The following is a 27,405-nucleotide window of genomic DNA, read 5'->3' as shown; positions in this document are numbered from 1 at the left end:
TATACTCTCTGGTCCAAGTTGTAAGTTATAATAAGAAAGAGTATAATAGCCAAAAATGGGCAATAATAGCAATTTTATAGTATGGAACTGCTATAGGAATTAAAAAAAATTTACTTTTTCTACTAATTTGCTTTGGGAAATGGGTGAGAGTTTTACTCTTTTAAAAAAACAATAGCTAACTTGCCAACTTTGTTTTTTTTAACGCCTGGCTGCTTTTTAAAAATATGAAATTTGATTGGTGCCGTTAGGATAAATATCCTTGGATGCATAGTTTATTAATTTAAAGAAAAAATGATTTCTGAGTAGGAGAATCCATTTTGTGATACAGCATAAAACAAATATATGTCAAAAAAACTGGAAAAATGATGACAGAGAGGCTGAAATCTGAAAATGAAAGCATGCCGATTTATAATCTCAGGAAATTAGTCCATTAGTGAGACCACAGAAGGCAATGAGTGTTTAAATAATAAAAGATAAAGCAGAAGAACAATTGAAATTAGATTTGATCTGACCTGGATTAAAAAAAGAAATCTAGCCTACCAAGAGACAGGTATACCATCTGGCTTTCTGGAAATAATTTAACAAAGTACTTAAAATGAATATGTTCCATAAAGTTTGTACAAAGTTGTAATACCACACAAGCTATCCTCTTAACTGAAAGCCACACTATTTTTTTTTTTTTTTTTTTTTGAGATGAAAGAAAATTCTTTCAATGGCTGCTAAATATCTATAACCTAAACATGTTTCTGGAAAAGCAGACAAGAGGTTATGGCATTTTGTTTGAGCCAAGTATATAGATAGTTTGCAGGGATATTTCATTTGATCATTAAAAACATAGCAAACTGTTAATTGTTTTCTAGGGTCTATAAACACAAATACTTTCAGTGGCCAGGCCTTCAGGATAAGCAAATGAGTGAACTGGTCAAGTATAAATAATGTGGAGTGTTGGGGACTGGGGTAAACTTGAGAACAGTACCTGTCTAAAGGTGGCAGGAGGTAGAATCCTATGGGCCAAAACGAAGACTGTGATCAACTGGGTCCTCTGGGGGCTAGCTTGCAAGCTGTGCTTTAGACTTTGACTTGGGCAGTTTAACTTTCTTTACCAATCAGGGATTTCTCATTTGGAGTAGTAAAAGGGCTAGTCACTAGGTACTACCATTCATTACTAAAAGATCTCCTTCTCTTTTTCTACATTCCTTGGAGGCTACATGATATTCAGATTCTTGTGGAAGGACTCAGTGCTCAGCATTCTCAACAAACATATCTAAAACCTCTGTTTTGTCATTCTTGCATAAGACCGAAGGCTGTAGCCATGATTAAAAAACTTTTTTTCATTCAAAGCGGTGGACAGACCACCAACCTCCCCCTGCCTTTTTTTAAACAAATGAAATCTACACAGAAAGCCCACATATAAAACAGACAAAGTGGAACCTCTCTGGCAGAAGAGGGGATGGGTGACCAAGCAGAGTGGAGGCCTAAAGCCCCTTCTGTTGGTCTGTACTTACTTGCTTCCTTTTAAGGTAGCCCCTGAGGCACTTTTAGGAACTCGAAGGAAACAGCCTGAAAACTCATAGGCTTGTCAGTGATTCTTAGGTTTGGCTGCGCATTAGAATCACTCGGTAAACTTTAAAGAAAAGGCTTAGGCCTCACCTGAGACCAACTAAATCTATATATTTTATTTTCCTGGTGGTTCTGATACACAATGAGGTTAAAGAACCACAGGGCTAGAGCGCCTACTTCAGACACTCATTGTGTGCTACTATTCCCTCCCTTTTTTTTTTTTTTATTCCGCCAGGTGCTATAATAGGAGAGAAAAAGGCCTCTAGTTAGTGGCCATTAAGAAAAACACTGAATGCGGTCATCATAGTTCCCAAAAGTCAAGAACAAGGGGAGCCCAGACAAGGCTTCTAAGAACTATAGCATTTTAAAGATGCATCCAGATGCATACTAAAAATGTAATTCTACCATCCATCAATTATTTCCCTGGGCATATAGCAACAGCACATGTTTTCACAGTTCCTTTTCTGCCACCTGCTAAATTAGAAAAACAACTAGTCTTATAAATAAATTAGTAAAGGTACTTATTAGAGGTGTATACCACTTCCCAAGCAGACAAAGGAAATCAGGCCTTAGAAAAAAGTACAAGGAAAGGTAGATGTACTAACTATGTGGAATATGTTCGATTTGTCTCTTGAAAGAAGGCTCTTCTCCTCAAGTTCAATGGAGGGGTGAATAAGAAATGACAACCACAGACTGTTTTGGAATATAATGACATTAGGATAAGCCATCACGTGCCTCAGGGGAAAATGTGTCAAGAGGATACACTGGTAAGCTCTGTGGTATCCACACTATAAGGCCAGAACATGAATTCCTGAATCAGGGTACATTTGATTCTTTTCTTGGTTCTTTTAAGGTTTTAGTACAAGTGATGTCCGCTTTTAATAAGCTGACCTCAAGCCCTTTGCTGCTAAAATGATTTAATAGCTTGCTCTGAAATTAGCTACTAACGTCACAAAATCTTTGCTCACTGAGTATAAAAGCAGTAGCCAGAGATTCACTTACAGAGTAAGGATTTATCATCTTTTACTCATGTAATACCCCACCCCCAATATGTAGAAGAATGTACCCGGTGCCACAGCAAACACAAGTTGGGGCACTGAACTGTGCCACTGTTTTACGGGAAAAATGCCAATGTGCTGGGGACACTGCCGCCCCTCCTGCTCCCCACATCAAACCAGCCTCCTGTGGTTTCCTTACCAAGAGAGGAAAACAGTCACCATAACAACAATGATGTGAGATTTCATAAAGTGGATTATTTTCAGTTGAACAATCACTACAACCTCAAATAGTATAGTCTAAGACTTAACTTTCTAGGTTTTAGGATCTTAACACTGAAATTCTGAGGGTAGTTTTCTCTTGTTCTAAGACTGAATCTTAAGATGCTTTAAGTACACTAATTGTGGTAGATATTGTATTGGGTAATTTTATGGTACGATATTGTCCCACCTTGCCTTCGTTCCCCTTCCCCATCTTCCCAGCCCTCCAATTCTATGATTGTATATGTCTTTCAGTTAGGTGACAAGAATTATTTAAATACCTATATAAAGCATCATCGAGCATTTCGTATTATATAAGGCTACTATCTATGAACTGACTGCAGTTATGGGCCTCGAGATGAAGGGATTAAGACATAAAAAGGTATGAGCAAATGAATATATACATAAAAGCTGAAATATATTTCAAAACTTTTGCTTTTCGAGTTGTTGCTACATTTGGTCAACATCAACAGTACTAGGTCACTTTATAAAAAAGAGCCATTAAAATTTCCATGAGCTATATGAAAATTAACTTCAATCTCCTAAGAAGTGTAGATTAAATTTCACTCAAAGCATTCTGGTTAAAGAAGGGGCTATAAAGGCAAATTCCTACAGGGGCTAGGCAGGTAAGGTAAATGACAAGGATATATTGTTAAGCCAGAGGAGCTCATGCCTGGTATGGTGGGCACCACAGACCCTCCACTCCATCAGCCAGTTGCCACGTGAAAATGCAGGCTTAATGTTATTAGAACTTATTAAAAAAAAGTTCAAAATCCAAATTTCCATCTGAAATATCTGAATTCTAAATGTCGGCAAAATATTATGTAAAACAGAAAATGAAAACACAAAACTAAACCAATGAATGCAACATCAGGTAAGCCAAGCAGAACTTACTTGTGGGCTGAATCTAGTCTATGAGTGGACAATTTGCAACCTCCAGGAAAGGGATAAGGGTTAATAGGGAAAGGCTTTTGTGAGCTCAGAGCAGGAAAGAAGAGGTTAAGTGCAAATAAGGCTAGAAATATCTTTCCAAGAAAAACTCCCCAGAGTACCTGCCCCCGCAAAACAATAGTCTTCTGTATAGTCTCAATATATGGTGACAATTACAATGGGACTTAAAGCAACAAAACAAAATCTTGACAAAGAATAAAAGTCTCTTGTCTCATTCTGAAGAAATTACACAGCTGCTGCCACAGCTACTGCTGAGAGAAATATAGTCAAGAAGGAAACACCCCTGAGTTGCTTAGTACAATGATTTTAAGCTTCTGGGTGTGATTATGAACTAGTGTAGGGTATTAAGAGTATAAGGAGTTATCCTAGAGTTCTGCCCACTTTGGTCACCCCCTCCTTTTGCCCTCCATCTAGCAGCCCTTTAAAGATACTTCTTTGGACCCCTAGGCTCCTATATACCCATCTTGAAGGCCACTGGTCTAAAGTGAGCCAAATGTCATCAGGTACACATCTTTCAATTGATGTCTGGAATGATGTACAAACCACATTAGTCACTTATACCACCTGTATGGTCAAGGGGCCTCCATGCTCTGAGGCATAAAAGAAACAGGTAGGTATATAAGTTAGAATTTGGAAATTTTTCTCTTTGATTCAGGACCAAAGTTTATCTGAAAACTTTTAACAAACATGGCTAGACTTACAACACAGTGTGTGTGGCATGTAACTTGATTCTCTGACTATATTTCTGCTAATTGCAGAAAGCCATTTCCAGTCCATTAAATACACTTATTTTGACACAAAAAAGACTGTTGTGAAATTAACTGTCTCCTATAGCCTAAATGTAAGCTCCACACAATTATTGGTTTCAGATTCCACTAAAGGATTACAGGTTACCTTGGTGCATCAATCAGAATCCACTTACATTTTTGACAACGGGACTAGGCCAAGTGGATAAAGGGTAATTTCTCTGCTTCTGCCCAAACTAGCAACTGTTGTGAATAAATGCATCATAAGAAAAGCATACTGTGATCTTGGTGAAGGGTAATCAGATGGTAGCAGGGAAAGCAATCCTTTCAGGTGCAGACTTCATAAGCCTGACTAGATTGGTAAAAAGTTTTCATGATTTTTGGGGAAAAAGTTCTTTCAGTTCTGTAGATCACTCCCCAGAGCACAAGGAGTTGTCTTGCTTGCAAAGTATTTTGTTCACCACCGCTTCCACAAGGACCATTTGAATAAATATTTTAAATTAACTAACAAACATCCCACTATAGTGTTTTATCTGAAAGAGGGAAGATGTAAGAAAAAAACAGATGCAAATCTATCTGAAGGGGAAAGATGTAATGCTTGCTAGAAATATATACTTGTAATGACCAATGTTTAAGAAACACAACAAGATTTCACAATGGTGACTATTCTGACCACACTAACACACCATTCCTATGAACCCTACAGGCCAGGTCCAAAGGCTGAAGAAGATTCTAACTAAGTATGCAGGCCTAAGTATGGACTCTTCCAAGCCAAAACAGTAACAATACCAAACATCATGGTCTTTGATTTAAACAAAAGGTGCTCTCCTGAAATCTAACATCACTTTCACAATCTAACACATTTCTATTTCCCATGCTATTAGACCCAGTGTTCTTGTGTTTCTTCCAATTTCTTGTTATAGTAGTGTTCTGGTGCTTGTGAGATATGTGATCATTACTATAATAGAGTCATTCACCAAACAAAATCAACAATACACATTGATATAATGACATCATTCATCCATGAGTATTCCAAGAGTTTCTATCTTAGTTGACTTGTCTGCATAACTTGGGACACAATGAATGCCTAATGTAATTTCTACCTTTGTTTAAAAATATGAGACTTAAGTGGTATATTTAATGTCTCAAATGAAGAGAGAGAAAAAAACTGATATGGAAGTATAGTTTATGGAATGGAAAAATCAAGAGCTAGCTAGCAAGACTAATTTAGAATGATGACTTCTGTGATTAGGAAAAGATTAAAGTAGAATTCCTCTATCTAAGCTTCAGTTACTTGATAGAGATGCCCAATTTATAGCATCTAAATGGTAGCAGTCTTAAGAATGTATTGGTTAGAGTCACTGCTAGTTTTATTTTCCCTGAAGCCTTTTCTTTCTAGGATATACTCTACAAGATCCTGCTGCTGAGACTGAAAGCACTAGAAATATTAAAAGTAATAATGCTTCCTACTCAGGCCTGATTTGCCAAGGAATATAGGCCATATATGTCTTGTCTGATTAGGAAATGATCTTTGCCGTTACCTTCTGATAACCTGCTACTTTCATGTTAACAGGGCACAGTCTATCCTTTAAAAAAAAAAAAAAAAGCCTAATTTTGCAGGTAATGATTTTCTATCCTTTATCAACTACCACATGATCCCCATTACACTCTAGAAACCATCAGTAGGAAACCTAACATGTCAACATCATCGATGATGCCAAAAGGGATGGATATACCCTTTTAATATTCATTAATGGAAACCAGAAAATTGAGCTCAAGTAAGTCCTAATAAGTGGAACTAAGAAATTTACCTGGGATGGGGTTAAATGGGGGAAAAAAAGGATGCGGAGGAAACAGAAGGAAGTAGAGGTGGTTTGTTTTGGGATAAGAGAATTAGTGTCTTTGATTTCTAAGCACTGATTCAGGAAAGACATGATAGTCTCTGGTTTGCCTATTCAAAGCAATAATACATCTGTTAAAAGATGATTAAATGTTTGATAAAACTTTACTGTGGAGCTATACTTCCTTCCTTTTGTTAGTAATGTACCATTTTATTGATTCATAATGGCTTTTTTGCAAGAGGGAAGATCAGAATTTATGAAACCTATGTTTAGATTTCTGAGAAAGACTGAACCATCAAATAACCAGCTTAAATCCTTGGTCTTGGTTGTACCTTATACAATCTCAACCTACGGAAAGGAAAGCAAAAAGTAGCCAATAATACTTTTTAAGTATATGATGGTAAATGTCTAAAAATGCCATCTCTCCAAATTCTTAGGAGAGGACAATGAGCATGCAGCAGAACATTTCTTGCAATATTATCTTTCCTTAATCATTTGAAGTCACTCTCTAAGCTACTAGCTATGAAATTGTCCCTAAAAACACTATTAAATGGAAAGCTTCCAAATCCACAAAAGAAAGGAAACACTTGGAAAATGAAAGACAAAGGAAGTGAAAGGTAAATAACCAAATCAAAGGCACAGGCATAGGTGAAAAGAAACTTGATACTATACTTTGGTTTTGCATTTTTGTATTCTTCAGTGTCTGTGTCCTCGTCCTCTGAGTACCAATTATCTCCTCTTCCTCCAGCCAAGAGGCCCCTGGCCGCCAACAGTCCTGCAGCATTCCCATAGCCAGTGTATTTCAGCAGGCTATCCACTGCAAAAACAGAACAGGTTTTTAGACAGGAATCCTTGGGTCTTGGGTGCTCACTGTCATTACTGACTATTTACCAGTACAAGGAAGTCGGAGATCTATACGGCAGTAAATCTTAAAATTGAGAGATTTTCAAAGTGTGTTAGTGGTTATACTAAACTACCCATAAATTCTCTTGCATGCTCTGAGGACCAAAAGTCTTTTTTCAGGTATCAGAAATTCAAGTGGAGCTGTTTGGAGTATACTTTGTGGCAGGAGTGGGGCCTCTGTGACCACAGGGCCATTGGCAAGAGTGGTGTTTTAATTTTCTGGTCACAAATCTTACATCTTTTTTTTTTTTATCCGGTTTTGGAGAAACGATGACTAGAAACTGGAGTTAATGAAACCCAGATTGGAATTTTACCAATTCAGTCATTATCTAAAATCTTTCTTATACCCTTTATAGGAATTGTCGGCAATAACGAAACTTAGGGATATTTGCAAATAGGATAGGCTAAGTTACTGCTTTTTCAAAAAAGTCAGCAATAATACATAAGCACATGAGACCCACCAAGAAGGTAGGCCCAGGAGTTAGACTGGCTGGATTTTAGTAATGGCTCTACCACTTACTAGTTGGTTGACTTGGGTAAGTTATTTTACAGCTCTGTATCCCACTTCTTCTAATCTCAAGAATTGGAATAATATCTACTTCAGGTTAATACATGCAAAGTGCTTAGAAAAGTATCTGGCACAAAGTAAATGCTCTTTCTTTTTCCCTGGGAATATTAGGTAAAATGAGAATTTTAGACTTATCTTAGTCAACAACAGCAGCAACAGCTCAGTGAACCATCTGATGCAGGGCAGTATTACCCTGTTATCAGTGCAAGGTGATATCTCTAAGACAAGCAGACACATAAAACTTTTGCAGGGGAACCCTGAACTGTAGGATTTTTTTTTTTTTCTTGGAAACTAAGCAATCATTAGCAGCTTTATTGAAGAGTACTTTCCTTTCATCAGGTATAGTTTCAAGGTGAGCACCAAAATATTCAATCTATCAGTCTAAAAATAAAAATTTTATTTAAGGCTCTCAATAAAATGTCATTCTAAAGACAACTGTAGGAAACAAACCAAACACTATCTTATTCATGTATAAGGCTTTAGTGAAACCTACATCTGAAATACTATTATAATTCAGACCACTTACTCAAAAAAGACAAAATAAAGCTGAGAAGATTCAGAGGGCAATTAAAATGACTTTGGGACCTGAAAGGGGCAGTGGATAGGCAAAAAGGTGGGTAAGGAAAGGGGACATATATGATCAGAGATGAAATCATTAAAGGCATGGATAGGATGAATAATCCAGGGTAGAGTTGTTCATTAACTTTTCAAATACTTGAACTAGAGGGTACCTTTCTTGACACTGAAAATAGGCAGTCTGGGGACAAATAAAAGGAAGTCCTACATTCAAAGGATATAGCAAACTGGTGAAATTTGTGTGAAAGGAGACATGGATTAATAATATAAGTAGATTAAAGTTTGCATGATTCTCTTTCAACCATTTTCTACCTTAAAACCTATTGGTAACTATTGTCTCCTTGGTAATAATTCTCAACGGGTGCTAGGTAGAATCATATTGGAGTTCAGTGAGGGATCACGGTGGTTTAATTTGAAAGCCCTTGGAATAAATCTGAATATGCTCCCTTTGCTGACAGGGCCTCTGCAAGACTGGAATGGTTTGGATAAATTAATGAATTCTTAATGGACTTTTAGGGATGTATACAGGTGTTCTTAATATTCACAGAGGTCAGACATTAATGACAGGGTCAGACACAAAGTCAGAGAGGCGAAGAATCATATATCTGAATCCACATGGCACTGATACTCTCATTGTGTTTTTGATAAGCCTTACTTTTTAACCAATAAAGGTGTTTGGTAGTTCCAGAAAAAATACTGACTGAAATTGTGGAAGTCTAAATTGAGAAATGAATATAATTAAAAAAATAACAATAAAAAAGACATAAAATGTAGGTAACCACCTACAATGGCTAAACATTAAAATAGTTTAAGAATGCAGAGTTTATGAAAAGCCAAAATAGGTTAAAAAGTAACCTGAACACTAAATAATCTGCTATCTTAAGCAGAAAATCTTCCTGGAAGTTAGTTAATAGTAAGAAATCCCTAGCACTTTTATGAAAATAATGCTTACTATTCATTCACTGGAACAAACATGTATCAACTCTGTGACAGTTTGGGTTACAAAGGCTATTTAAAGACTTGCTTTGCCTTTAAAACAGATAAGGCTATAGCCAATAGTTTCAGAATCAAATGAACTTTTGTTAATAGGATAAAATATTTAAAAAATAGGGGTTGGGGAAGGGAGATGACAAATGGACTACAAAATTTTCACAGTGAGAAATATTTTCTTTGTGAAGTTCTGATTGACATCATTTCATGGAATGTTTTATAACTACTTTTTAGCTATTTTCAAATAACACTGTAAAATATCCTATTCAATACTGGGAAAGTAGTAAAAAGAAAACAGACTGAACTTGGATGTTAAAGTGAGCTGTGGAGCACCTGGGTGGCTCAGTTGGTTAAGCAACTGGTTCTTGACTTTGGCTCAGGTCAATCTGATTTCACAGTTCAGTTCATGAGTTCGAGCCCTGCATTGGACTCTCTGCTATCAGAGCAGAGCCAGCTTCACGTCCTATGTCTCCCTCTCTCTCTGTCCCTTCCCTGCTTGCACTCTGGCTCTCAAAAATAAACATTTTAAAAAATAAAGTGAGCTGCTAAGGCAAAGAAAAGGTTTTCTGGGTGGGCCTTAAATAAAAAAAAAAAAAAAAAGAAAGAAACAACATAAAAATTTATTTAGGGGTACCTGGGTGGCTTTGTCGGTTGAGCGTCTGACTCTTGATTTCAGCTCAGGTCATGATCTCATGGTTCATAAATTTAATCCCTGAGTTGGGCTCTGTGCTGACAGTGTGGAGCCTGCTTGGGATTCTCTCTCTGCCTCTCTCTCTGCCCCTGCCCCACTCGTACCTTGTCTGTCTGTCTCTCTCTCTCTCTCAAAATAAACAAACAAACGGTGCACCTGGGTGGTTCAGTCGGTTGAGCGTCTGACTTCGGCTTAGGTCATGATCTCGCAGTTCGTGAGTTCAAGCCCTGCGTTGGGCTCTGTGCTGACAGCTCAGAGCCTGGAGCCTGCTTTGGATTCTGTGTCTCCCTCTCTCTACCCCTTCTCCGCTCATGCTCTGTCTCTCAAAGATCAATAAATGTTAAAAAAAAAAAAATTAAAAAAAAATAAACATTAAAAAAAATACTTGTTTTTTTTTGTCCTAGTAATCAACCATGCAGTTAGGTAAAACTGCTGCAGAAATGGGACAAATCAACAGTCAGAAAGTTGCAAAAAAAATTTCACCACTATTTTATCAAGATGCTAGAGGTACTATGAACAGAGGAAAGCAACCACAGTAGCATACTGCAGTCAGAACTGCACTGGTGGTAATGGTATTGCAGCTTACGCAAACGTGGGTTTTATCACACTCTGTCATGAAAACAAAAAGGTTTTGCTCTTTACCAAGGAGAAAGAATGGCAGAGCCAGATTCTACCTAGAGACCAATCCCCTTTCTCTGTTATATAGAGAAGGCTTTATAATCCTTTTCCTTCCAAATTCTGCAACTTTTAGAAATCTTATACTAATAGCTTCCTCTAACTAGTCTCCCTATTTTCAATCTCATGTCCCTCTAATTCCTTGTTCCATACAGCTGCCTCATAGATCTGTGTAAAGCAAAAATTTGTTATCACCTTCCTGTATAAAACCTCTAAGATCTGCTTCATTTTCTGGCCCCTGCCTTCTTTTCCCAAACTCATCTCCTATTATTCCTGCACATCATGGATTCTTCACATCTTGAACTAGTCTCTTTCCTATACATACCAAGGCTGTTTCCCATTTCTCTGCAAAGACTTTCTCTGACCATCTCCACATAACCAATCATTCCCTTTTTCAGGCTGCCACAGTACCGGGCACATTCCTCTCTTATAGTATACTGAAATTATTCCTTTACATGAAGAAATCCATAAGATTGTATATTCACTACACTACATTCAGATAGCAGAAATGTTTGCTCTTTTATTATTATCTCTAAGGTACTTTGTTAAAACTGGAGATCCAAAAATGAAGACAACATGATCTCTGACCTAAAGAAACTCAATGGCTAGAATGCAATTTCAACAAATTAAGAGTTAGAATATAGCAGATGTCAAAAGTACTAAAAATGGGTGTAAGTAAAAATGGTACAAGGAAGACAATGATTAACTCTGCCTCCATGATCAGACAAGTCTTCACAGAGATGATACTTAAGCTGATCTTCAAGGATAAATAAAGCTTGCCATGAAAATGAAGACATTGCATGTAAAAGGAACAGCATTTGCCAAGTCATGGAGATAATGCCAAGAAATGGTACAGTATGATCAGGCAAGAACAAAAAATATAGCATGAATAAGCAAAAAGTATAAAGTAGTAGTAAATTTATAATTAGTAGTAAATTTAGAACTTAGAAGCACAAAAGGCAGGCCATGGAGGCATCTAAGAAAATTTGGATTTTACCAGGTGACAGGGAGTCACTGAAAGTTTTACAAGGTGGTAGTGATGAGATTATATTTGTATTTTAGAAGAATCTTTTTGCTAACTACATGGAAGACAGACTGAAGAAAACCTGACCAGAAAGGAGGGATATGACTTATTAATAGTTTATATTAAGAGATACACTGAATTGGGAATCCCCAGCAAATTGGCTGAAGCAGAAGCCAAGTAGAGGATAAGATCACTCAGGGGACAATGTAAAATGAGAACAGGGTCAGGAGAGAACTCTAGGGAACACTGGCAGTTCAATGTGGGCAAAGACAGTTGTTAACTGTGATTGAAAATAAAGGTCAGAGGAAATCTAGGAATGTATGGTAGCACAGAGATAGAGTGGCCAATAGTGTCAATTACAATGATAGATGCAGTAAAATGAAGGCTAAAAAATATCCACTACTTTTGAAAATTAGTTACCTTGTGAGCTTACTAAGAGCACTTTCAGAGGAATCTGGAAGGTAGGGAAAGGCAGTGGAAAGCCTAATTTGCAGCAAGTTGAAGCCTGAGTGGTAGTTAGGATACTAAGAGGAAAACCAGATTAGTCATTCAAGAGGCTAAGATATAAAGGACCGTGATGTCGAGATGTGTACAGGTTGAGGAAAACACATAGAGACAGTTAAAAACAACAACAACAGCAACAACAGCAACAAGACAGGAAGAGAAAAGATCAGAAAAGGGAGACTTCAGCTACCAGCTAAACAGACACCTACCTATTCCTCAGAGACTCAAATAAAGGAGACGAAAGTTTCCAGTTGTGAGGCTATGTGCTGAGGGTGTTTAAGCCTTATTTATCTTTGTAATTCAGCTGCTACCACAGTGCCTAGCACACACTGGTAATTAATGAATGTGTTAACAGGGGGAGGATTGTATTACAAATTGTTTTCTTTAATTAAAACACATAAGGCCTCTCTTTAGGCCCCCTGGACAAAGTACACAATTGCCAGAGCTGGTAACGTAAGTTTAGATTTGGCTCAACAAGTTGGTGGGCACGAGCACAAGTTAACCTGTGGGCCACTGTCAGTTGGGGATATAGTTTAGTCTGGCACAGATGGGTATTGATGACCCTTGGATGACTCTTTCTGTGCCAAGGCTGCCATGAAATTTTGCCCTTTGTATCTTGTCCCATTTCAATCTTCCTTCTTAATTTAGTTTCTGTGTTCCTAACCCAATTTGCTGCCTGCTGTTTCCACTTAGTGGTCTGACTTTTAAGACTTCATCATGATACCTTCACTTCAAACTTAGCTGAATGTCCTTCAGAGGAAAGTTCAACATTGATGAATTATCTGAAATTTATCTCATTTTAGTATAGTTTGCATCCAAACCCAATCCAAACTCCAAAATCTGATGACTTACAAGTTGGATGTGGACTACAAACTTTTTCTTTTGGCTAGTTTAAAAAAATTTTTTTTAAACATTTATAGTAATTATTTTTGAGATAGAGACAGAGCATGAGTGGGGGAAGGGCAGAGAGAGAGGGAGACACAGAATCCAAAGCAGGGTCCAGGCTCCGAGCTGTCAGCATAGAGCCCGATGTGGGGCTCAAACTCATGAACTGTGAGATCATGACCTGAGCCGAAGTCAGACGCTTAACCGACTGAGCCACCCAGGAGCCCCTAGATGGTTTTAAATTATAATTAGTTGATAGCATTTAAAAACTGGGAGATTTTATGTAAAAATCCAGAATCCTGGCTTCTCCTGAAAAATCTAGAAGACTGGGTAACATTGCCATATGTTCCTTCATGATAACAACCAGTTGGAGCTAAGTAGCAGCAATATCTTCTCTCCAATCTCGCACAATTTTTTTGTTCCCCTACTCCCAACCCACCATCTTCCCACCAATGAGTTAAGTGTCAGTTTTCATTCACCTTCTTATGTCCAGTCCATTTTTATTACCAGCCTGGCACTTGAAGGCATGTGAGTTTGTAACCCTTGATAAGAAAGTAAGTGATATGAGAACAGAAACCTTGTTTATCTTTATACTTCTGCATTCCCTGGCTATAGCTCAAAAATTATGAGTAAATGGTTAAATGGGTAAAGTTGTATTCCAAAAGAATGTATCTACTAAACTTAAAATCAGATTGGAAGGAAAAGCAGATGAGCATACATAGAATTGCTAAAGGTCAAGTGAAACTGATATACTTTTGCTAATATGGGTTGGCTTTGGGCTCAAAGTTAGGACTATAAAACCTCAAATGTAGGGTTCAAGAGGGAACAAAGCTAATACTTTCAAATGAAAAACACTGAAAAAATTCATATATAAATGCATATGCCATATTTGCTATGACACTAACTCTTAGTAAGGTGATTATATTTAGATATGTAATATAATTTACGAAGATCTGTAATTACAGAAGAAATAAGCTTTAGTTTTCCTCTTTAAAATTAAAAAAAAAATTTTTAAGGTTTATTCATTTTTCAGAGAGTGAGAGAGAGAGAGAGAGAGAGAGAGAGAGAGAGAGACAGAGCATGAGATGGGGAGGGGCAGAGAGAGAGGGAGACACAAAATCTGAAATAGGCTCCAGGCTCCAAGCTGTCAGCACAGAGCCTGACGTGGGGCCTGAACTCATGGATGGCGAGATCATGACCTGAGCTGAAGTCGGAGGCCTAACTGACTGAGCCACCCAGGCACCCTAAATTTTTTTTAAAAATACAAGAAATGCATGCTCACTGTAGAAAAATTACAAAATACACAGAACTAAAAAAAGTCACCAGCCATCCTACTACTCAAAGGTAACAATGGATAAGATGTTAGTACGTATTTTGATAAACCTCTTTTGATGGATAGATACATAGGTATGATTTAGATTTATGTATACATACATAATTATACTTTACAAAAACAGCTCATTTCTTATCTTGGAAAAATTGATTCAATTCAGCTTACATGTGCAAGGCACTATACGAGTCACTTAATCCTAAAATGCTGTATCAATCTTTTCTCAAAGTCATGAAAGAACTGAATTATTTAAAAGAGCATTTGTGATAACAGCTGAAGATGATTACTCTAAGTAAAGAAATGTGGCAGAATGGCAAGAGAGGACTCAAATTTGGGCTTTAGCCCTTAGCAACTGTACAACCTTGAGTAAATTACTGAAACACTCTCAAGTTCCAGGTTAATTCATTTATGATACTGGAATAATAATATTTAAATTATAGGGTCCTTATGAGAATTAAATGAGATTATGGCCTAGGATGTTTGGAACATGATACCCCAATATATAATAGCTGTTTATTATTATTGTTACATTGATAAAATTATGTTGCTAATATGCCATCTTAACAGGAACTGAAGTGGCTGAATCAGTTAGAAATAAAGTTTAAGAATTCAGTGGGTACAACTCAGTAGCAAAATCTCTAAATAATTTTATTTAAAAAATGGGGAAAGGGGCCCTGGGTGGCTCAGTCAGTTAAGCATCTGATTCTTGGTTTTGGCTCAGGTCATGATCTCATGGTCTGTGGGATCAAGCCCTGTATTGGGCTCTGTGCCAACAGCATGGAGCCTGCTTGGCATTCTCTCTCTCCCTTGCTCTGTCCTTCTCCCACTTGCACCCTGTCTCTATCTCTTTCATAATAAAAATAAACTTAAAAATAAATCCTGCTTAAACAAAAATGGGCAAAAAACCTGAAAAATGTCATATGAATGGCCAACAGGTCTTTTTGTGAAAAGATGCTCAACTTAACTAATCATTAGGAAAATGCAAATCAAAACCACGAGAGATCACCGCACACCTATTAGGATGACTTTTATCAAAAGGATAAGAGATGAAAAAAAAAAGAGATGATAAATGTTGGCAAGGATGTGGCAAAAAGGGAACCCTTGCACACCATTGGCGGGAATATAAATTGGTGCAGCTACTAAGGAAAACAGTATGGAGTTTACTCAAAAAATTAAAAACAGCAGTTTTTATGATCCAGCAGTCCGACTCTTCGGTATATATCAGAAGCAAACAAAATTACTATCCCCAAGAGCTGTCTACACTCCCATGTTCACTGCAGCATTATTCACAATAGCCAAGATACAAAAACAAGCCAAATGTCCAATGACAGATGAATGGATAAGGGAGAGGTGCTATACACACACACACACACACACACACACACACACACACACACACACGTAAATATGTAAATATATATATTTCAGCCATGACAAAGAATAAAATCCTGCTATTTGTGACAACAAGGATGAACCTAGAGAACATTATGCTAAGTGAATAAGCCAGAGAAAGACAAATACCGTATGATTTCACTTACATGTAGAATCTTAAAAAAAGAAAAAAAAATAAAACTCCTAGAAGGAGTAGAATGGTGGTTAGGGACAGGGGAAATGAAATTAACCATAGTTAATAGTATTGTGTTGTACACTTGAAATTTGCTAAAAGAATAAGTCTTAAACATTCTCACCACACACACACAAAGGAACCATGCAGGCAGCAGACATACATAAGTAATTAATTGTTAATCACATCACAATACACACACACACACACACACACACACACACACACACCCCAGATCATGGTGTATAATATACTTTAAATATATACAATTTCACTTGTTAATTATACCTCAATATAGCTGGGAAAAAAACAAAAGAGAATTGAACTTAATATTTTGGGAGAAGTGAGTGAAGTTTTCTACCTCCAAATTATGTTTCACAAAACTGAGGTACTTTAAAAAAGTGGAATATAAAATCTGCTTAGATAGAATTTTTATACTACTACATTTTTAAATTTTAATTAAAAAAATTTTTTTTGAAATTCTTATTTTAAGTAGGCTGCACACCCAATGTGGGGCTTGAACTCATGATCCTAAGATCAAGAGTCTCATGCTATACCTACTGAGCCAGCCAGGTGCCCCAATATACATATAAAACTAGGAGCTGAAGAAAGAAATAGGTAAAAATATCTGGATAACTTAAAGTTCCTTGTTTGAAGAACTTGATTTTGCAGGGCAAATAACCCATATAATTTTAGGAAATATTTAAAATTGTTAGATGAAGACAATCACTTTATATATGCTTATAAAATGGTGTTTATTACATTGTAGTATAGTTACTTTCAAGTTTCTCTCTACTGGGGCACCTGGCTGGCTCAGTCCGTTGAGTGACTCTTGATTTCGGCTCAGGTCATGATCCCTGTGTCGTGGGATCAAGCCCTGCGTTGGGCTACATGCTAAGCTTGGAGCCTGCTTGGGATTCTCTCCATTCCTCTCCCCCTTCCTCCTGCTCGCTCACTTAAAAAATAAAAAAATTAAAATTAAAAAAATTAAAATTTCTCTCTACCTCTATCTTATCCTTATCTCAAGGGTAAAGGGTATATCTTAGGCATTTTTGTACTTTCCATCTTCCATTTTATATTTCCATAGTATATGTACCTCACATTGAATAATTATTTATTAAATAACCTAGGGAAGAAACCAAGACTCCAACAGTTTTAATTCCAAGAGGAATTACAAAAGGGAACTAACCCAGGGCTTTGCCTGGTTATCCAAACAGTAGCACCCTGGCTCAGTTGGTAGAGCATGCAACTCTTGGTCTCTCAGGGTTGTGAGTTCAAGCCCCATGTTGGGTGAGGATATTACTTAAAAAAATAAAATCTAAAAAAAAAAAACCCAAAATAGTAGCACCTGAATTACTTAAGCAGATTTTCCATAATGGCTCCAGGTCCTCTCTCATCAAGATTAAGAAGTCTGGGTTAAGAATACAGAAGGCAAAGTTTAATGTGAGTGTGTTTGTACATCTTAATGACTTCAGAAGCATACAGAAAATTTTTTAAATTATTAATTTTTAATATCTCCTCAGGCCCTCTAATAGAACAGACAGGAGTAAGCTCTGAAAAGAGTGGAATGAGACGGCCACTACTAACAGAAAGATTTCTTAAGTTCCCTCGGAAAAATAAAAATGTAGAGAGCAAAGAGAGTTTAACCTACCTCTCTCTTTGCAAAGGACAAAAAGGAATTCAGCAGCAATCTGCTTGACTCCAAGGTCAACATGTGTCATGAGGCGCACCAGCTTATTTCTCACAGTTGAGCCAACTTCAGGACGATTTGTCACATCCCTCAATGGTGGTAAAACCTAATGGCAGAAATGCAAAACCATCATCAGTTGTGGGTACTAGAGTAAGCGAGGACGGCACCATGCAACTGTCAGTCTTAGAATGTCTATGAGCTCAGTTTTCTATGAGTGGAAAAAGCTTTTTAAAAATAAATAGGTTTGCTTTCAAATAAAACTAAACAACAACAACAACAAAAATCCCACCTCAAATGATTTCAAGTTTGTAATTAAATCTCATTTGAAGAGAAACATCTCTTCATTGTACCACCATGATATACTCAAATTCATTGCTGGGTTTTTATTTATTTTAGCATCTGGAATGCCTTTGCCTGCTTCCATCAAAATCCATTTTAAAGCGAGGGTCAATCTATCTTCTCTATCGTCCATGGGGCCTTTCTTAATACTCTCATTCCTATTGATTTTTCCCTTTTTGTAATTCCTGCAGCATTTTCGTATTTACTAAAAAAATCTGTACTTATGTTTTCTTGTTGTTTTATAATAAAAATGGCTACTAATTATTGAATACTTTAAAGGTGCTAGTTCCTATAAGAGAGGATATACATATATATTCTCTATACTTGATCTCTACAGTAACCTTGCAAAGGAGGCAGTAACATCACCATCACCCTATTTTATCAATTGACCTGCAGATGGCCTGCTTGGTTTGTTTGCTTGCTCACTCACTTCACCCATCCATCCACCCAGCCCCCTCCCTCTTCAGGTTCTCCTATCTCACTGGCTGCTTCATCTCAGCCTCTTCTGCCAATTCTCTTTTCTCCTCTTGTTTTCTAAGTGTTGGAAAATTCAAGGGTTGTGTTCTTGGATGACATTCTTCACTTAATCTATTGGTGATCTAAACCAGTTTTTATGACTTTATATAGTCTCTACATAGTGATAACTCCCTGAATTATATTTCCATCTTAATTTCTTTACTGACTTCCAGACTTTTAAAGCTTTCTCAAATTTAGCATGTCCTAAACAGAAGTCTTGATGCTCCCACCAAAGCTGTTCCTTCTTAGTTTTCCATCTCATTAAATGGTAAATCTATTCTTCCAACTGTTTAGTACAAACACCTTAGAAACAGCCTCTTCTCATCCAATCCACCAGCAAATTATATTGTTTCTACCTATGAAATATATCCATAATTCAACCAATTCTCACTACTCCCTCTAGTATTACCAAATCCAAGTTACTGATATGTCTTGCCTGAACTGGTTATTACCACAACCTCCTAGTGGTCTCTGCTTCAAACCTCGCCCTTCTATGATTTATTCTCTACAAAGCAGCTAGGGATCCTTTGAAAGTCAGATCATGTCATTCCTGGTCTCAGTCCTCCAGCTTCCAGGGCTTCTCATCTTACTCCTAGCGAAAACAATGTCCTTACAACTCCCTTAGGTTTCACATAATCCAGCTTCCTGCTATTTTTCTAACTCCAATTTGACTACACTTCTGACCTATGCTGCTACAGCTGCACAGGCCTCCATGGAACTTCTTAAGACACACCATGGTCTTTGCATTTGCTGCTCCCTCTGCCCAGAAACACTTTCTCTAGAAAATTGTGTGGCTCATTCCCTTCACTTTAGGTCTATGTTAAAATGTTGCTTACAGGAAGGCATTTCCTGACCACCCTATATGACTAACCTTGAGCATTCTTTTCTGTGCACCCCCACCCCCGCCCGCGCTTTAATCTTCCTCACAGCACTCATCACCACCTGATACAGTGTATATTTTTCTTTACTGTTGGCTTTCTTCCACAAGAGTCAGTGCCATGGGGGCAGGGACTTCTTTCTGTTTTGTTTACTGCTCTCAGTGCATGGCATATTACAATGTTCCATAAGTATTTGCTGATTGAAGGAAGAATGAATGAATTCAAAGATCTTCTTTTTAAAGATTTTATTTTTAAATAATCTCTACACCCAACATGGGGCTCGAATTTACAAAAGAGTTGCATGTTCTACTGACTGAGCCAGACACTCCTCAAATATCTTTTTAAAAGTGACTTCCATAAGCTAGGCACTAAGGTAGTAAATGACAATAAAAACAAAGTCAAATAATAATTTACTGTGCTGGACCCTTCATGTGTATATTATTTTACTTAATCCATTCAACTGACTTTCTTCTTTTCTCTCCTTCTACACTGAATGCCTATCCTGAATCAGGAGGTATTGGAGACACTGGAGATACAGCTGTGAACACAAACAGAAACTAAATCCCAGAAAATTGAATAATCTACCAAAGTGTTTACAGAACCCATATTCAGTATTTCTGATAGGGTAGAGCACCATGATTTCTGTGCTCTATAGGCACAAAGTCACTGCACAATAAATCCTTATTTGATTCAGCTAACCATATTGAGTTCTATATGGTCTCTATACACTGAATGTAGAGAAGAATGAGACATCTAACAAGTGATCTCATGTAGTATGTGCCTACTGTTCCAGAGTAAAGAATCTATTAACAAAGGTTATCACCCCCAAATTTTGTTACCAATGTTTTAGGTTTCTTAAAACACAATTTTTTAAACGTAAGTTTGTTGCTTTCATTGTTACATACCACTCCCAAACTGCATTTGTATAGACTCATTCTATTTCCTCCCAAATACTACCCTCCAACAAATTTTTTATTTTGACAAATCTTGTCCATCTCTTCTCTCAAATCCACAGATTCCTCATCTCTTCTGTAAACCTCTCCACAGACTAACCCAACCTGGGTTGGTACTTTCTACCATCTGTTCTCTTTCTACCTGCCTCAATACTTAAGACCAATTTCCTTTGGGTAGGCATGTGTTGGGTTCAATCAGGTAATAATGAAATAGGGCATAATAATTAATTAGCCATCATTCCATTTACACTATCACCAAAAGTAACCACCTGTTACTTTATGTTCTGCCTTTCTTAATCATCATAGTTGAGAGTGCATCTTTCTCAGGAAGAAAGTGGATTTTTGTGTGTGTCTTGTATCTTTAGTTATCTTTACTTGTCATGTCTCATCTCTTTATACTGTAGTACCTCTTTAAGGACAAAAAGAGGGTCTCATAATCTTTGTTTCTACATAATATGTGGCTCAAGAGCTTCACATAGAGAAGTTGTTTAACAAACAGGTTTTTTTTGGCTCTTCTGGCCAGAGATCTAAACTCTAAATAGTTCAGTTGAACCTGGATCTCCTATGTGAAAAAGCTAAAATATAGAAAACTTAAAATATTTTTCATTTATTATTCACCAACTCCTCCTAGTCACAGTAGAATGTCTTAAAATAATCAACTTGGAAAATGACTTCAATTCATTAATCAACTAGTTTACTTGGCTTAAATGATTATTCATGCTTTCAGGGTACTACTCTCTTCTTCCAATAGACTGTAAATTCCTCAAAGATAGTCTCTACTTTCTAATTTCTCCTTAGCAGCAGTATCTATTAATGTACTTCACGTATGGTAAGGTGCTTACTAAATCTTGATCATAAACATAAAGGGGGGGAAATGAAGCTGGTTCATTTAACAAGGGAAATTCTGTATGGCAAAAAATGAGCAGTGGAGTGAATGGTTGTACCATGCACCGAAATGTGGAAAGAAGGAAAGAAACAGGGTGAAGGGATGGGAATCAAGAGCTTAGTCGGGTATGTGTTAAAACTTAAGATACCTACTATACATCTAAGGGGAGGAGATGAGTAGGCAGCCTGTTATATCAATCTGGAGCGGAGGGGACAAGTCAGGGCCAGAGACATAAATTTGGGAGTCATCAGCGTACAGATGATTTTCAAAACCATGACTGCTGAATGAGATCACCAAGGGAGTGGAAATGGAGACCAAGGCAATATTGCCTCAGGGCACTCAAACATTGCAAAAAGGTTCCCTATTGTGTCCTAGAAACCAAGTGAAGAAAGTATTTCAAGAAGGAGAGAATACCCCATTACATCAAAATGCACTGGGGAATTAAAGAAAAAAGGTTTGAGAACTATTAGATTTGGCATTACTGGGTTGATGATTTTTGATGAGTGCCTCTGCAGTGGGGTGGAAAGCCTAATTACAGCGGGTGCAGGAGAGAATTAAAGAGTAAAAAGAATAGAGAAGGTGAGTACAGAAAAGTGTTTTGAGGAAAACTGCATTAAGAACAGAGTAATGGGGAGGCAGCTTGAGAAGTGGAATTAAGAGAAGGTTTTTTTATTTTTAAGATGAAAGATGTGTTTGGATGAAGATAGAAATGACCCAGTACATTAAAAAAAAAAAAAAAAAGGATTAACATAAGAAGAGAGGAAATAAATGCAAAAGCAAAGTTCTTGAGAAGGTGAGAAGGAAAGGGATCTAGGACACAAGCGAAGAGGCTGTCCACAGAAGAAAGCAGGGACAATTCACTCATGATAGAAGGGGAGACAAAGGTTATATGACACAAGCAGATGAACAGAAAACACAGTGGTACAAAGAATCCTTATCATCAACTCTACTATCATCCTACTCCAAACATTCACCATCAGCTCTCTTTCCAGCTGGCCTCCTTGCATCTACTCACATTCCCCTAGTCTATCCTACATATAGTAGCCAGAGTATTTCAAAATATAAACAAGTACCCTTCATTCAACTCCCCTTCTCAAAATGGTCCAATGCTTGCCCATCTCACTTAAAAGAGAACCAAAAGTCCTATACAACCTCAGGCTATGTGGTTCTTGCTTACCTTTTTTTACTTCATCTACCACTCTCCTTGTCAACTTGGTCTAACCTCCTTGCTCTGCCATAAGCACACCAAGGCATCCTCTCACCTGAGGAACTCTGAACATGTTCTCTCTATAGTCCCCTTCCAGATATTCTCAGAGATCCTTTTCTTATTTATCCAAGTTTCCGCTCAAATGTTATTTTCTCAGAGAGGCCCTGCTGATTCTCCTAAATCTCCCCTTCCCCTGCTGTCTTTCTTCAGAACACATCACAACTTGCCATTATAACATATTCATTTACTTTTTGTTCTCCGACTATAAGGTAAACTCCACAAGGCAAAGACTTCATCTATCTTTCAGTGATTAGAACAATGCTTAGAACACAGCACAAAGTAGATCTCCACTATTAGTTGAATAAATGAATCAATGACTCAGAAAAATACACACGATCACTTTTTTCCTGGATTAGGAAGATTTCAAAGATTAAAACTAACTTTTCTGAGTTTCTGATTTTATGAAAGTAAACCATTATGAAAGAATGCAACTCATTAATTCTATTTTTAGAAACTGCATATAAGAAGATTAACCATGAGATGTAATATGCATTAAGCAGTTACCTGATCTTTGAGAAATTTTCTGATGTTTCGATGGGCTCGGGAACATTCTGTTAATAAGCTGAGAACCGGAGTTAGACCTTCTCTATAGCTGCTTCCCTATAAAGAAAACCAGACATACTACATTAGTTTCTAACAGTGTTACTTTCCTCTATATAACTGAGTATATTAATACTCCTTTTTTGGTGGGGGAGACATTTTATGTTACCAAAGCTTTACAAACTATTTAAGAAATTATTTTCCTAACCATGTTTTCATTCTACCAGTTATCTTCATTTTTATTAATGCTCATTTTTATGCTCCCTGGATTTTCCTACATTTTGTGGGGTCCTCACTGGCTCAACCAATGGGCTTAAATAAGGCAAAGGTTTTGACAACCTACCCATACTACCCTGCTGCCTTTTAATATAGCTACCAGACAAAAGAAAATAAGCAGCTCACAACTAATGAAAACTTGATTTTTTTTAAAGATAGCTTTTAGGTATTATGGAAAGTATTTATCTTCAGGTTTTGTGGGCAGATAATTTTTACTTCTAGGTCTTAAAAAATACCTACATGGAAAAGTCATTAATTTTTCCTTCACTTGCAGGCAGGCACTAGTCACAGTTTTGGTGTTGCATTAACAAATTTTTTGTCTTTAAACAAATAAATTGACTTGTTTTAGCAATTAATCATATATTGTAATAAAATGATTTCCAGAGCATAATTATGCAGTATGTCAGCTATAAAAAAAAAAGATTAAATTTAAAAATCATGTCCTGTGATGTCTGTATATATGGCACATTTACATTCTTTAGAAACATCTTCCCAAGGCCTCCATTTTATCAGCCTTACCTTGTCTATTCTCTTCTCCATAAAATTGAGTAAAACATGAATGGCTTCCATATTCATACCATTGTATACCATGGTATTGTTTTTCAAAACAGTTTCTTTCTCAGCTGTTTTATCATTGGGCAGTTCATCTAGAGTCGTTGCCTCTTGGGCTGTTTCTTCATGGGTTAATGGACAAATGAGAACATCCAAACAAGAGACCGGAACATTGCTTAAAAGGTTGACTGCATTGCTGAAAAGCAATTTAAAAATACAATATTTTAATTTCATTGAATAGTCCTTTAAGATGCAAACATAATAAGAAGTTCAGAAATGACTTTTAGGAGTCAATTAAAATTTTTCTATTTCAAAACAAGCCTTTAATATTACTTGGCATTTACTGACTAAGAGACACAAAATAAAGAGAACAGTTTTAAATACACATATGAGAAATTAGAAAGAACAGATGTTAAATGGACACACACAATCACATGATGTCCTGTCACTTTCTGAAATGCTAAAATAGGAATTAGTGAGCTTTAACACCATCTCTTTAATTTTATTATGACACAATGCTAGCTTTTTTTTTCCTTGGGGTTTTAAATCCTTTTGTGGAGCCACTGGTGTTTTATTATTCCTTAGATTACAACATAAAGCATTTGAGAAGCTGTATATAAGCAGCTTATCACAGAGGCAACAACATTAAAAAACCAAATATTATGGCATTAAGTTTTGTTCTTTCTAGATGTAAAAAATACAATTTTTGGATCATCTAATTTTTAAAATAGTTTTAGAGGTTTTCACTATTTATTTATTTTTTATTTGTAATTTTTTTCAGTTTATTTATTTTATTTTTTTTTAATTTACATCCAACTTAGTTAGCATATATATCATCTAATTTTTTTAAAAGACATTATCAGAAAATAGGTAACGGTGTTTTTTTTCTCCTTTTCTCATCACCAGATCTCTTTAAAAGAGGTCCACATAGCCATTTCAAATCTCTAATCCCCTAGGCCTTTTCACTAAGGAACACATGCACCTGGGATGCATACCAGTAGGGGGAACCCAAACCTTGTGTTTTTGATGTTCCCTAAAAATCTTGTTCTGTTGCTCAGCGTGTAAGAGATTAAAGTGACACTAATAATTTAAAAAATTAGACATGTTCTCAATTAACACATTTTTCTTCAAGGATTATTTCATATATTCTTTCATCTAAAAGGAGAGGCGGTGTTCTCTGCTAACTGGATATTATAAGCCTGTGCCTTAGAACTTCCTGATAAACAACAATGGAAAGACAGGCATTACATTTCCTAGTGACAGAGAAGCAGATCTAAAAATAACCACATCCTGACTAAAAATAAACTCTTGCAAATGCAATTGAAAAGTCTAACCACTTGGAAACCAAACTCAGGGCTGATTCTATCTGATGCTGCCTTAATTTAGACCACAGTAGTTCATTTTAATTCAGATTATAGTGACACCCTCAAAAATAAACAAAGTAAACACCAACAAAACAGAAATAAAATATAAAATTTTTTCTTTCCTTACTCTGAAGTGTGGCTCTCATTTCCCCAAGAATGAGTATTTCCTTCCTTTTTTTTTTATATTACGGAAAAAATATTTAAAAAATCAAAGTTTAAAAATTAGACAATGCAGAACAATGAGTAGTGATGTAAACGGTATCAAAAAAATCTGAACCAAGAACAAAAATAACAAGTCCTATCAATGAATGGTTCTTGGTAAAATACAAGTTACTTGGAAGCCCCCACTAAAAATCTGTCACTGCTTCTGTGATTACTACTGCTACTGTTAAATAAAGGCCCTCATTTTGATTATTTGTAAATGATCACAATTGGTTGAAATACAATGCTTTTCCCACAAACTTTCATTTAAAAATTTTTGCAAACATCTGTAGTTCCTTATCTTGAGTTAAAAATGTTTCCCTTCTGACTTAAGCATTTGGAAACTGTTATTAAATATCATAGATTCACTGGGGATGAAAACAAGCAAAAGAACTCTACCATAGAATTCCTTTCTTAAAACCATAGAAGTATTGTGAAATGTTAGGATTTTTTTTCGACACATAGGGCAACAGGCACAGGAGTCCATTGATAGGATGATTTTCTAAATCTACCATAGAGAACACACTGAAAAGTTTAAGACAGTGCATTTCATTACAAAGGAATGTTTTCCTTTAAATTCATTTAAAATAAGTAGTTTCCAGGAATCCAGTAAATTTAAGAAACCAAATGCTGAGTTTGATTCAACAAATATTTGGAGCTTTTAGGCTTTTCAAGAAAAGTTCTCATTTTCTCATTTCTTATTAAACAACTGGGTTTCCAAACAACTACAAAATTAATTTTCTGGCTCACTGTGTTTGAGCTATTCTTTTTAAGTAAGGAAGGCCAGCTTTTTGAGCTCTGTCACTTCTCTGACAGTTTTATTTGTGGTAGAAGAGTGTATGAAATTCTCCAGCTACCAGGAAGTCAGTGACTATGCACAGATCTGCACAATGGTGTTTGCATTCCTACTCCAGGGGGTAGAAATACTGTGTATATTACTCTCCCCTTTTCAGCTTCCTAGAGATCATTAATCACTGGGACATGACATCCTCCCACTCATGCTCCCAGCCCCCTCCTGATATGCAGATTCAAAAGCAAAGCCTATTTAGAGCTCCTTAATGCCCTGATTAAAGCCTTGTTAGTTGTGAGAGTGGGAAGGCAATCTAAAATCCAGTCCTGTATCAATCACTGGACTAAACATAATTTAATACCAAATGACAACAAGAAGCATGATAACGGTACATGCAGACCTACAACCATTAACAAATCTTTCCTGGTTCAAACCTATCTTCTTTATACTTGGGGCTCACATATCTTTTCTTCATGGCTACAGAATTTACTTAAATGGAACTTAAGATCTCCAAAAGACTTTCAGATGTAAATTCCTACCTTTACTCTAGCTCAATTCAGTAATTATTAATTACTTGTGTCAGGCATTGTTTTATGAAGAAAAAGACAAATCCATGTCTTAATGGAGCTTATTTTCCAGCATGGAGAAAACTGTCAGTAAAAAGTAAACAAAACAAATAACATGAACGAATAGAAGGCACATAGAAGCTCATAAGTGGCCTGGGGTGGGGGTGGGGGACCAGGAGGGTAAGATAGACAAATGTAGGTTATAATTTTGAATAGAGTGGTTAGGGTAGTCCTCACTAAAATGGTGTCATTTAAGCAAAGACTTAAAGGAAGTGAGGAAGTGAGCCATGTAACTATGTGGGGAAAGAGCATTTCAGAAAGAAAAGCAAGAGCAAACGCCCCAAGTCATGCAGCAGCATGACTGAAGAACTGTAAGAAGGATGGTTTCGCTGAACTACTATATAAAGGAGAAAAGGAGTAGGACAGGAGATCAGATAGGTATAGGAGGCCAGATAGGTCTTGCAGGCTATTATAACTTAATTTTATTCTGGAGTGAAAAAGGAACCACTATAGGGTTTTGCAT

The 27,405-nt window shown here is 36.7% G+C and overlaps 1 protein-coding gene across 5 annotated transcripts in view; it reads right to left on the bottom strand.

The window, feature by feature from the left end:
- The window catches only part of RIC8B (RIC8 guanine nucleotide exchange factor B), a 103,536-nt gene that overhangs the window by 15,840 nt on the left and 60,291 nt on the right, over window positions 1-27,405 (bottom strand). For all 5 annotated transcript variants that reach the window (XR_007456817.1, XR_007456818.1, XR_007456819.1 and 2 more), the window contains exons 5-8: window positions 23,929-24,157; window positions 23,098-23,193; window positions 17,716-17,860; window positions 7,027-7,171 (exon numbers count right to left, since the gene is read on the bottom strand). Coding sequence is in view for 2 of the 5 variants with exons in the window: in XM_049626233.1 (XP_049482190.1) it covers window positions 7,027-7,171; window positions 17,716-17,860; window positions 23,098-23,193; window positions 23,929-24,157 (615 nt within the window). In the remaining 3 variants the exon portion in view is untranslated. The remainder of the gene's footprint in view (window positions 1-7,026; window positions 7,172-17,715; window positions 17,861-23,097; window positions 23,194-23,928; window positions 24,158-27,405) is intronic.

The sequence above is a fragment of the Panthera uncia genome, chromosome B4 (assembly GCF_023721935.1).
Source record: "Panthera uncia isolate 11264 chromosome B4, Puncia_PCG_1.0, whole genome shotgun sequence".
Lineage (NCBI taxonomy): Eukaryota > Metazoa > Chordata > Mammalia > Carnivora > Felidae > Panthera > Panthera uncia.
The sequence above is the reverse complement of the archived record's forward strand: the minus strand, read 5'-3'. Positions and strand labels throughout refer to the sequence as shown.